Source organism: Dromiciops gliroides, chromosome 2, assembly GCF_019393635.1.
Source record: "Dromiciops gliroides isolate mDroGli1 chromosome 2, mDroGli1.pri, whole genome shotgun sequence".
Classification (NCBI taxonomy): Eukaryota; Metazoa; Chordata; class Mammalia; order Microbiotheria; family Microbiotheriidae; genus Dromiciops; species Dromiciops gliroides.
In genome coordinates, this window is record NC_057862.1 from 647,176,483 (window position 1) to 647,189,146 (window position 12,664).

General features: G+C 50.8%; 1 protein-coding gene across 1 annotated transcript in view; it reads left to right on the forward strand.

Moving 5' to 3' along the window:
• The first annotated feature begins 1,092 nt into the window (after window positions 1–1,092).
• Window positions 1,093–12,664, forward strand: part of ZFPM1 (zinc finger protein, FOG family member 1) — a 196,609-nt gene continuing 185,037 nt past the window's right edge. The window contains exon 1 of the mRNA XM_043989163.1: window positions 1,093–1,290. Coding sequence (XP_043845098.1) covers window positions 1,251–1,290 — 40 coding nt within the window. The 5' untranslated portion in view covers window positions 1,093–1,250. The remainder of the gene's footprint in view (window positions 1,291–12,664) is intronic.

Here is a 12,664-nt window from a genome sequence, read left to right on the forward strand (position 1 = left end):
TAGGAAATGCAGCGCAATTAAGGAAAAGACAGTCTGGTTCAGATAGATAAAGCATTTATTAAGCTCTATTTGCCAGGCCCTGCACTATATGTTCAGTGGAGTGAGTTCTGCACTTGGGAGTCAGGAGCCCAGGGTTAGAATCCTGACTGTCTCTGTCGCTTAACCTCATTCTTATAGGAATTCAATTCATGCCAGCCTTAGAGGGTAGTTGGTTGTGAGGAAAGGGCTTTGTAAATTGTAGGTTTCACGGACATGTGAGTTATTGATTTTCCAAAGTGCTCTGAGCTAGTTTTTACGGGCATACATTTGTATACTACAGGAGCGACACATACACACACACACACAGAGAAATATACACATAAGGCACCCAGCATTCTCTAATAAGATACCCCGCTGTCCAGCTCTTGGTAAAACTGAGCCTCACTTATCAGTCCCGCCGAGTAGGCGTTCCAACTGCTCAAGGACTCCTCCACTCCGCCCCCAGCCCGGCCCTCTGGCCCCTCCCCCGGCGATGCCCCTCCCCTCCCCCATCGCCCGGGGGCCGCCCGGCTCGGCCCCGCCTTCGCCCTCCTTTGGTCCCCCCGGGCTGTCCTCAGCGCGCCCGCCGGGCTCCGCTGGGCGGAGCCTGGGAGTCCGGTCGGGGGGGGGGGCGGAGCCAGGCCTGGCCGGAGCTGGAGTGACGCCGGGCCCCGCCCCGGCCTGCCCCTCCCCTCTCCTGTCCTGTCTTCCCGCCCCCTCCCCTGCGCTCCCCGTGCCGTGGAACGCTCAGCCCGGTGGATACGTCGCTGGGTCCATTGAGAAAATCGAAGCGGAGCGGCGGCTAGCGGCCGGAGCCGGGGCTCTCTCCCCCAGCCGCCAGCCCAGCGCCCGCCGGCCCGAGCCGCCGCCGCCTGCTAGCCCGCCTGGCTTGCCCGTCCGCCCGGCCCCAGCCACAGCTCGCCCTGCTCCGCCGAGCCGGGCAGGGGGGGGCATCCCCCCCTCGCCTCCCGCCTCCCGCGGCTCTCTGCGGTTCCGCAGCCACCGGGCCGGGATTGGGGGGCGGGGGGAGGGGGGAGGGGGCGCCGCGGGGGCCGTCGCGTTCCGAGGCCGGCGGCCGGAGAGCTCCCCGGCCGCAGGGAGCGCGCGGCGGCGGCGGCGGCGGCGGCGGCGGGCATGAGAGGCTGCGGCCGCCGCCTGCGTGCCCGGAGCCCGTCCCCGACCGGCGGCCGGCCGAGCAGTTAGAGGGAGGAAGGGAGCCGATCGCTGGAGAGATGTCCAGGAGAAAACAGAGCAACCCCCGGCAGATCAAACGTAAGTGGCAAACTTTGGGCAGGGGCGGCCGCCGCCGCGGGGAGAGGAGGAGGAGCCGTCAGCGAGGGAGAGGGAGGGGCGGCGGCTGCCGCCAGCCTTGGGGTACCCCCTCCTTCCCCCGCTGCTCCCCTGCGCCTGCTGCCCACTGTTCCTCTCTCCCTTCACCGTCTGGAACTTGAACGGCCGCCGCCGCCTCCGCCGGCTCGGAGCGCCCCACCCCCCGCAGTCCCCAATGCCCCTGTTCAATGGGACACCCACCCCCCCCCCCGCCCCAGGTAGCACCGCTATGTCTGTGGACCCGACTGGAGGGAGGGGGACCCGACCGAACTAGAGGCGGTTCTGTTTCCCGTGAGATCTGTGTCTCCCTGGCAGACAGCTGCCCAGATAAAGTCTGTATTGTTGATGCCCCCCCCCCAGTCCAGTCCGTGCCTCCCCCTCCGTGCCATTTTGGCGTTCCTTGGGAGCGTCCTTCACCCTTCACCCAGCCTCTTCCCCAGCTACTCCCTGCTCCCACTCCCCACTGCCACCCCTTTGGTAGTCGGTCTCTGTTGCCGCCTCCTGCAGTGTTGGCTGTTTGCAGTGACATGTAATCTAATCTCCATAGGGCAGATCTGAAATGTATATACGTGAGCTGCCGCTTGTAGTGTATGGTCCGAGGAGGCGGGTGGCGGAGTGGGGGGTGGGGGGAGAGGGAGGGAGGACGATTATTATTTTTAATTTTACTTGTGACTAGGGGAAGTTTGAGCCGTGCTAAGTGGGTTTACTGGTCTCTCCCTTTCCCTCCCTCCTCCCCTAGCTTTCACCGAGATGTTTCAGCCAGATAAGGCAGCCTCTGATCTGGGTGGAGATAAAGTTTAAAATATTCCATTCTGCAAGTCCCATCCTGATAAGATCACTCTGTCGGGACGGGCTGAAATTGTGATCTTATCTGCCCAGTTTGACTCTCACAGTCTTTGTATTAAGAAAGAATGAGAGAGAGAGAGAGAGAGAGAGAGAGAGAGAGAGAGAGAGAGAGAGAGAGAGAGAGAGAGAGAGAGAGAGAATGAGAATGATTATTTAGGACCTTTAAAAAATAAGCTATGCAGAGTCAGTGGCGATGACTAACTGGAGGCGGGGGGTTTGTAAAATATCTGACCACTTTTCATTTTTCTTCGGGAAACCTTGTAACCTCAGCTGCTGGGTCTTCCCTTGGCTGCCCTCAACCTGCCATACTTGTTGGCTTTTGAAAGCTAGAAGGAGGGACGGGCGAAACCCTGATAAAGTATCTTGATAAAATCCAGACCGAGACCACCAGGCATTGCTTTATATGGATTTCAGCTCCCCCTTCCCCCATCTAACGCCCCCCCCCCCTTCCAAGCCCTCTTGCTGATAGCGTTGCCCTGGGTTGTCATTCTCCTAGGGAACCGAGCTGATCAAGCCGGGAGAATCTGATTTCAGGTCTAGCAGAGATGAAAGAGATTACTGTTGTATATTCAGGGTGGGGAGGCGGGGGATTCTATGAAACTGCTGGAACTTTTCCACTAAGAGGGGTTACCTGCTTCTGTTTCTAACCCCTCCTCTCCCCCCACTCCTCCCTTCGGTCCTCCCTCCCATCCCCACCCCCTCTAGTAGATCTAAGTTGTGGATAACGCTCAGATGGAGGGATAGTTTGAACACGCCTCCCTAGAACAAATGTTGCTTTTATCAGCCTAGAGAAATAATTGCCATCTTGAGTGGCATCTACCTGCCAGTGACTGGGCGATGGCTCAGCTGAGAAGTCTTGATCCAATCTAGAGGGGAGACATGGGAATACTTAGTTCTCCCCTAAACCCACCCGGATTCCCCGCCTATTTTTTTTAAGACCCCGGATTGGGAGTTCCGCTCCCCCTCTGTTCAGGAGATAAGTAAAGAGGGCGACTAAAAGTGGGCTGCCATCAGAGCCCCCTTTCGATATGCCTGTAGACAGGCCATTCCAGCCGAATTAGCTGAAGTTAGTTCTGATGCTGCAGCTGGTCGGTCGGTGGCTTTGTACCCAACCAAGATGCTGCTCCCTGCCTAGGCAACAATGCTGATCTTTTTCTTGATAAAGTCTGTTTGAGGCTAGTGCACGCTCACTGTGTGTGCATGAGTGTGTGACAGGAAGCCGGCATCCTCACAATCGGTCTGGCTTCCCACTAGCCCGGCACCCACCCTAACAATAACTTATTAACGTGGTCGTTGGGGTTAATAATAGTGCTGAGCACCGCGGACTGCTGGGCTGGGTCGGTAAGTGTCGTGGGGTCTTTGCGGGAACCGCTGTTAAGCATTTGTTTCCCAGCCTCTCCCCTTCACCCCTGGGAGATGTCTGCCGCTTTAATGCTTAATAAGGAGTAAAAGGTGATCCCAAGATGGATTGCGATGCCGGCCGGCCGGGGCAGCTTGCTGCATGTTAGTGGGAAAGCAGAACAGCTGGGGAGCTCTCAGCTCCATCGCTGGGCCCCTCGGCTTTCTGCAGAGATGGGGAGGAGGAGATAAGGTGGGAGCCCGATTGATCTCCTAGAGATGCAGATCGCCCAAACTGATCAGCCCGAAACCGACCTGGACCCTTTCCATTCTGTCAGCGAGACAACAGCCGTCAGAAGGGGGAGAAGTGCGCAGAGATGACTATGGATCTCAGTCTACCCCCCCTCCATCCACACACCCAGGAGAAGGGAGGACTCCTGGATCCAGGATCCTATTCCTATAATGTGCAAACCCGACCTGTTTACAGCAAGTATACTTATATCATGTCAACTGGAGTATTAAAACCTCCCACAGATTCATATCTGCTCTCTTCTGTTTTTTTTTCTTCTTCTCTGTGTGCCTCTGTTCTTGTCCCCCTCCTTTTTTTTCAACTTGATGAGAATTTCAGATAGACTCAAAAGGGAGATCTCAGGTTAGAAGGTGATTGCCAGAACTGATAAGGCAGACAGAGACACACACACAGAGACAAAGACTGACGGAGAGACATTGGATTGTATTCAATATGTAAAATTCTCATTAGTTTTTTTTCCTTCTGACCATCCGAAGGCTGGGCCAGGTCCACCTGGAATGAGGAGCCCAATGGCCTTGTCCTTCTGTGCCAGGGTCCCCAGCTGTCATCAGTGTACCACATGGCAGCCTGGCACAAAATGTGGGGGAGGGAGGACAAAAAGGTAGGGGGCTCTTCCCCCACTCTCCCACCCCTTATCAGAATCCCTGGCCTTTGTGTGTCTGTTTGTTTAGGTTGGTTCTGGCTTCAAGTTCGATTGTGGACTGAGTTAAGATGGATAAGGAGATTGTGACTGGGCGGTGATGGAATGGCCAACAATTTCTGGCCCTTCCTGTATTTCAAAGGCAATCTCTTGGCTAGATCTCTCCTCCTTCCCCACCCCACCCCCCACCCCCAGCTCCCACCCCCTTGGTGGATTTGGTCCTTTGCTGCTCCTTAGATTGGAGGAAAATGATAAGTAAATGAGGTTGATTTCCTGGGTGGTAAAGGCTACTGTCCCTCCCTCTGCCCTCAATTCCTCATGCCCCCCTCCCCATCAAAGCCTTAGGAAAACACCCACCCCACCCTCTTACCCCCCTCCAGATGCAGCTGCCTCTTTCTCTCTCTCTTTTGTTCTGCTCTGAGATAGATGTGCCCAGCAGATAAGCAAGGGAACCGATCACAGCGTCGATAGCCTATTCTGTTTATTAACTTCAAACATGGGAGCTGGGGCCCCCACACAAAGTGAGAAAGCTCCAAGCAGCTGTGAGCCGGCAGTTCAGAAAGAGTTGGGACTCTTGAGATGGAGGAACAGATAGGGGGAGACTGATCCCCAACTGATGGGAGCTCATTGGGTGCCTTAAACACCTCTACTCCCCCCCCCAACCCCCCCTTCATTTAAAAAAAAAGAGCATAGAACTGAAGAGTCTCCCAGTAGTTTGAGGACGTTTCTGCCTGCCTGTTTTTCCTTTCGGTTCTAGTTTCAGCTACAGTAGATGTGAATTCCTGATAAGCGCTGGGGCCTGATCTCCAGGCTGATAAAGATTGCCAAGCCAGATAAGGGGTGCTTATCTCTACCCACCAGACTGGAGCAGGATTCGCCTATAATAACAAACAGTGAAAAGCAAAGTCGAGGGGGGTGGGGTAAGGGGGCTCCAACAATTTGTTCCATTGCAAATGTGATTAATGCAAGCCTTTTAATTATCTGATGGGGGGGGGGGGAGCGGAAGGGAAGGGGAAAAGGAAAAGGGGCTGGCCAGAAAGTAGGCCAGACTGCCAGGCCAGGGCATTTATTTATTTATTTATTTTGTTTTATTTAATTTTTTTTTCACCCAAACTTGGCAAAATCCATGTCATTGAAAAGAAACTGGTTCTCTGCGGCTTTCTTTTTAATTAGGTCCAGGTGGTACAAACCCATTAAAAGGGAAGAAAGCTGACTTTTCATGATTATTTGCTGAGTGAAGGAAATGTTTGGTGAAAATAACAGCGTCTTTTAAAACAGATCTCCTCTCATTCCTATGAGATGGTGTGAGATAGTGTGATCCCTGTTTCTTCAGTCCTCAGTAAGAGGGAGGTAGTTGTCAGTTGTTCTCTGGATTGGGGTGTTTTTTGTTTTGGTTTGGTTTTTTTGAGAGTGGGGGAGAGGAGATTGTATTTGAGTCTTTAAAATTATCTACACCTAGGTTGGGCTGGGTGCTGCTTGTTACTAAAGTTCAGTCACTGTGGGTTTTCTGCTTCCCTCTCCTTGCCTCCACCCCCCCAAGGAGTTTGTTATTTCTTGACTTTCTACTGTTTTGGAAAGTAGCACTGGTTGTATTTGTTGGAATTCTTTGTTAAGTAGCACTTTCCTCCTTCCCTCCAAACCCCACCCTAGAAAAACCTAAAGATTTCTAAGCTCCCTGTGGGCCGGCTGACTTCTTATTCAAACTTTAGCCTCCTAGCACTGTTCTCTGCCACTATAGGGTCGTCCAAAGAAGAGCCTCTGGTTGGCAGAGACTTGGCTTCTAGTCCCCTGCATCCAGCTGGGTGACCAAGACAAGTCATTGGAAAAATGGGGATCGTTGAACTTGTACAACCTACTTCAGTGGGATTTTTTTGGGGGGTGAGGGGGAGTATTTCAGCAGGAGTAGAGGCCTGCATATAGGGGTGAGCTCTTTTATTGGCCTAGTCCCATAAGATAAACTGTTCAAAATGATGTATGATGTAGCTAAGGTTCCTGAAGCGCTTTCTGAATCATTAAAGGAGCATGGATCGGATTCTCAGACTTTAGGCCATTTGGGGAGGTCCCACCAGTGACTTCATTGATTGGATCCCCCTTGTTCCCCCAACAATTACATCTCAACAGCCTGTGAGACAGCTCCCTCGGCCACTGGCCCTCTTCCCCAGTTCTCCAAAAAGAATAACCTGGGCACCAAGGGCAAGAGGCCTGCTCAGTCTCACGCAAGCCATCCTATGTGAGCAGTGGGTCTGGAGCCCATCTCTTCTTGACTTCAGGGCTAGCCCTTTATCTGGTCCTCCTCCTTGATGATGTTTCTCTACTCTATTTATGGGCCAACTAGAGACAGGAAACCCCAAGGTTCTAGGCCCAGTCCAGCCACTCATTTGTTCTGTGTCTGCCAGAGAGTTAATGGATACCTCTGACCCTCTGTATCTGCTTCTAAAATGAAGAGGGTTCGATAAATGCTCTCTTAGCCCAGCATTGACAATCTGTATCCCAGAGGTCTTCCCCTCTCTGACGTTCATAGTAGATAGAGAGCTTCGGAGAGATCTGACTCATTTAGAAAGCAGGCACTTACCTCAGTGGGCCACTGTGGGGTTCAGGTGAGCTGATGGATATATGTGAGGCACCTTTAGTGCAAGAATGTGTGTGTGTGTGTGTGTGTGTGTGTGTGTGTGTGTGTGTGAGTTGTTTTTACATCATTATTCTATTTGCTCGTCAAAAACACTTCCATTCTCCTTCCAGAGTCTGGAATTTATTGTGTTGGGGGAGAGAGAAAGTTAGGTAACCCTGGAAGGTACATTTACCAGAAACTTCTAGAAATCAAAGGTTTTCGTCTTTGGTATCCCCAAATCCAGGGGCCGTTAGGCAGCTCAGTGGATAGAGTATCAGGCCTGAAATCAGGAAGACCCAAGTTCAAGTCTGGCCTCAGACAATTATTAGTCGTGTGACCCTGGACAAGCCACTTCACCCTGTTTGCCTCGGTTTCCTCATCTGTAAAGTGAGCTGGAGAAGACAATAGCAAAACCACTCCAGTATCTTTGCCAAGAAAAGCCCCAAATGAGGTCATGAAGAGTAGGGCATGACTGAACAGCAGCAACAAATAGCCAGATGCAGTCTCCATTGACATCTCCACTGGTCTCTCTAAGGATATCTGGCAATAATCTTTTCAAGGGCCTCATTCATGTTCCCCAAATGAATTGGGGGCACTTCCTGTAGGGGGGTCCCAGCTGTGCTCAAAGTGACTGTTTCTTTTGAAGAAGAGGATGATAATTTTTTTGGGCTCCCAGAGTTCTCTGGCAACCTCAAGTCTATCCCCCTACTCTGACCCTTCCTGCCCCCCCCCCAAATAAAAAGGCATTGAGTTTTGCTAATTCTATCCCCTTCATGCTTCTCAGACTCATCCCTTTCTATTCAAGTCACTCTGGCTCAAGCCCTCATCCTCTCTTGCCACAACTATTGCTATGGCCTTCTAATCCCCCCAATTCTTGCCTCTCCCCTTTCCAGTCCACCACTCTACTAAAGTGATCTCCCCAAAGCATGATGCTGACATTGTCACTTCCTCACTCAGGAATCTGCTGTGGCTCTTTCTTGCCTCAAAGATAAAATAGAAGCTCTTTGTCGTTTGAATCCTTTCACGGTCTGGCTCTAACTTACCTTTCCAGGTTCCCTGCTCCTCTTATATTCCTTCATTTCCTTTAAAGCTTAATTTCTAGTATAACCTTCTGGAGAAAGCCCATTCTGAAGTTAGTGCTCTCCCTCTCTCTCTGAGGCAGTTGGGGTTAAGTGACTTGCCCAGGGTCACACAACTAGTGTCTGAGGCCGAATTTGAACTCAGGTCCTCCTGACTTCAGGATTGGTGCTGTCCCCACTGTGCCACCCGAGTGGCCCCAGTGCCCTCTCTTCAGAGATTATTTTGTATCCAGTGGGTATATATTTTGTATTTATTTTTCTGCGTACATGTTTCCCCCTACCCTGCCCCCAATAAAATATGGGCTCATAGAAGCCAACTCCTCCCTGTTCCTGGAACATGTTGAACTCTTTTTTTAAAAAATTCATTTCAATTTTATTTTCAGCACATAGTAGATTTAATAAATGTTTGCTGAATGAATAAACTCTGACTTCCAGAGAGAGACCCTGGGGTCCCAGCTCCCTTCTCATGACCCATTGAATTTTATAAGCTGTCTTTACTGATTTTTTTCTTTTAAATAATATTTTTATTTTTCCCTATTACATGTAAAAACAATTTTTAACTTTTTTTTTTTTGGTGAGGCAGTGAGGGTTAAGTGACTTGCCCAGGGTCACACAGCTAGTAAGTGCCAAGTGTCTGAGGCCTGATTTGAACTCAGGTCCTCCTGAATCCAGGGCTGGTGCTTTATCTACTGTGCCACCTAGCTGCCCCTTAACATCCATTTTTATAAAACTTTTACTCTTTTCATTCACTGTAAGTAAACTTTGCCAGCTGTTGGTCCCCATCAAAAAAAAAAAAAGGAAGGAAAAAAATCTGGAATCACAGACCTTTAGAGGTAGGGAGAGGGACCTTTGTAGCCATTGGTCACTGGAGGCACAGAACTGGAGAATTAGGAGGGTCCTCAGTGGTCATCTAAGCCAACCACATCATTTTATAAGATGGAAAGACAAACCCGCAAAAAGAGAAAGGACTTGGCCAAGGTCACATAGCTAGGTAGTAGCAGAATCAGGCCAGAACTCAGTATTCATTTATTCGTTTGTTCATTTGTTTGTCCATCCATCCATCCATCCATCCATCCATCCATCCATCCATCCATCCATCCATCCATCCATCCATCCATTCATTCATTTATCCATTCATTCATTCTTCATCAAACACCTACTATGGGCCAGGTCCAGTGTCTGGTTCCTGACTCCCAGTTCCATGCTCTTTTCAACTATTCCTTCCCCCCCCCCCCCCAGGGCAGTGAGGGTTAAGTGACTTGCCCAGGGTCACACAGCTAGTAAGTGTCAAGTGTCTGAGGTCAGATTTGAACTCAGGTCCTCCTGAATCCAGGGCCGGTGCTTTATCCACTGTGCCACCTAGCTGCCCCCTCCATGCTCTTTTCATAATCTCACTATGATGGCTGCTTAGGGCCCAACTACCTATTAGGTGGTTTAGAAAAGGGCATTCTTCCTCCTCAACCCCCCATTCACACATACGCCTTCAAAATTTGATTGTATGAGTAATAATTCAAATCAAGCAACCCTCAGAAGCATTTTCAAAGCCATCTCCTTCCCTGCAGTGGTCATGGGAGCTCACGGGTGACTCCCAACACCGCCAAACTTAGGGCCAAGTCATGGAAGAGGGAAGTGAGGGTCAAGTGCCATTAGCCCAGAGACCAGCTGCCTCTCCCACTGGCTGGTTGGGGGGGGGGGGTTGATGAAAATGAACAAAGGGATCTTCCATGGAAAGAGAAAGTGCCCTCCACTCTCGACCTTAGAGTTGCCTTCTCTGCCCTGGCGATTGATGGGGGGTGGGGGGCAGCTTTGAGGCCTGGGGCTTCTTTTCATCCTCCTCCACCTCCCTAGCCTAGGTCTCCCCAGCAGTCCTGCAATAAACCCAATCCTGTGAAGAATAAAAATGAAATTGTTTTGAGAGAGAGAGAGAGAGAGAGAGTGTGTGTGTGTGTGTGTGTGTGTATGCATATACATATGTGTGTGCATATAGGGGTGTGTGTGTGTGTGTGTGTGTGTGTGTGTGTGTGTGTGTGTGTGTGTGTGTGAGAGGGGTGAAGGGCAGTGGAACACAGCAAAACCTCCTGGCCCACAGGAGTCAGGCCAGGGATCAAACCTGTGCTGCCTTTGGTGAGATTAACCTCTGCTCCAGGGCTTAGGCTGCCCATCAGTGGGACTGCAGGGATAGAGAGGACAGGGATCTTGTGTGGGCATGATAACCATGTTCAAGCATGTGCAGAGGCGACCCAGGACTCGGCTGTAGAGCTGCAGAGAGTAGGGCCAGGACTAATGGAAGACAGATTCTAGCTCAGTCAGTCTAAGGAAGGAAGTGATTTCTAACTGCTAGTGGGACTCAGCTCCAGAATGAGCTGCCTAGGAAGTGAGGGAGGGGGGAGGAGGAGGGAAGGGGAGGGAGGGAGCTCCCTTTCGCTTGGAGCCATTGGAATAGGAAGGATTCATCTCCAGGGCAAGGGGCTGGACCAGACATCTTAGACCTCTCCTGTGGGTCTTTGAGCTGAGATTCTGTGGCTTCATCTCCAGAGCCAGTGTTTTTTCCATTGATCCAATACTCTGATGCCCTGTCTGAGATCTCTTTTTGTATACTTGTTAAGGGGTGACATCAAGTTACAGGGTCGGGACCAACTTTTTTTTAAATAGAAGAACAAATTTTCTGAACTTCTTTCTTTACTTTATTGTCCAGGTGTTTTTATTTCTGCAGAGAGACCTGATGGGGTCAGGGTTGGGGTGTGGGGTGTGGGAGGGGGGTTGAGGGGTAGGGGAGACACACAATCTGGGCAAGGGGGTGGTTACTGAAGTAGGAGCTTTAAGTGGCTAGCAATAGTTCTTTCACAATGACTTGGAAAAATGACAGCAGCCTCTTACACATAAATCTAGTTCGTAGGGATACAGATCCAGAGCTTAGAAGAGATCTCATTTTGTCACATGAGGAAATTGAGGCCCAAGGAGTGTGAATGATGTTTCCAAGGACAGACAGGGAGTTAATATTAGAGGCAAGATATGAACCCAGATCCCCTGCTTCCTGAACCAGTGTTCCTTCCATCATACTCCTTTTCCTCTTTCAAATACAGGCTCTTTGAATATCACCCATTACTGTTTCTGGTTGAACTTGGGCTAAGCTAACCTTGAAAGAGTCACTGAGAGATGACAGGGAGCCTTTGGCCTGTCATGGATATGGCCTGACCAGAGACGGGCCTCCCTCCTGAATGCATGACAACATCTAATTTGGGGCTTTGGTGACTGTTGGGCTCTTGGCCTGCTGGCACCAGCCACCAGCATCTCCGTGCTGCCCCTCGCCAAAGGCTGCTCAGCTGCTCTTGTCTCTGCCCCACTACTTCGTTTGGCAACCTCAGCCTTTCCACAGAGGTCACTCTGCCAGAGCCAAGGGGTGGCACTGGAGCATTGCTGGAGATTTAAATGGGTCAGTTGGGGAAGAACGGAGGAACCGGAATGTGATGCCATTAATTGTACCACTTATCTCCTGTTTCTATGCCAACCAGACGTTCCCTGAGTTTGACGGGCCCGTGAATAATACTCCGGGCCGTGCCTATCTGCCATCGACATGACTCTCTGTGGAGGCAGCTGTTGCCTGGTCGATTGGTATCACACAACCTCCTAGCCCAGTTGCTCGGTTTGGGCACTTAGGTCCTCCTTGTGCTTTTGGCCTGAGCTCCCTTTGGTGCCCACTGCTGGCCTCTGGTGGGTTTGTGTCCAGGGGACAGAATCTCTCCATCTTGGTCTAAGCCAGCGACTTTCATTGTGATATAAGAGCGAGAGCTCTGGATTTGGGTTCTGATTACAGTTCTGCTGCTTACTGCTCATTTCATGTCAGGTAGTCCCTTCATCTCTCTGGGTCTTGGTGTCCTGATCTGTAAAATCAGATCAGAGGTTTTTAACTTTTCTCATGTCCTGGACCCCTTGGGCAGGCTGGTGAAGCCGATGGACCACTTCCCGGAATCGTTTTTTTGAGTGCATAAAATACAAAGGATCACAAAGGAAACATTATATTGAAATAGGATGATATCAGTTTTTTATTTTTATTTTATGGTTTACAGACAAACCCTAGCTTTGGAACTCTTAGACTGCATGATCTCATGTAGCTCTAAATTCTATGATCAGAGACGATTCCCTAGATGACCTAGTTTCTCCCACCCCCACCCCCAAACTCTCCCCAAATCTAAATCCTCCCATCCCACCTTTGGAAAGTACCAGAGATCCATGGGCATAATGCCAGGGCTTACTTCTTCTTGGCTTCTAGATGTGGGTTTGAGAGCGCTAGGGCTTTTGTAGTGTATGAAAAACACTCAGTAAATGGTAAAGTTGGGTATCCATGTAGCTCTTAACATGGGCCTCAGGATGGACTACACTTCCACTTCCATTTCCACAGAGTGGTTCCCCTCCCCCACACCTCCTAGAATCCTCAGACCCTTCCTTCAAGGTTCAGCTGATGCCCCACCCGAGTCAAGTCTTTCTTGAGCCTCCCA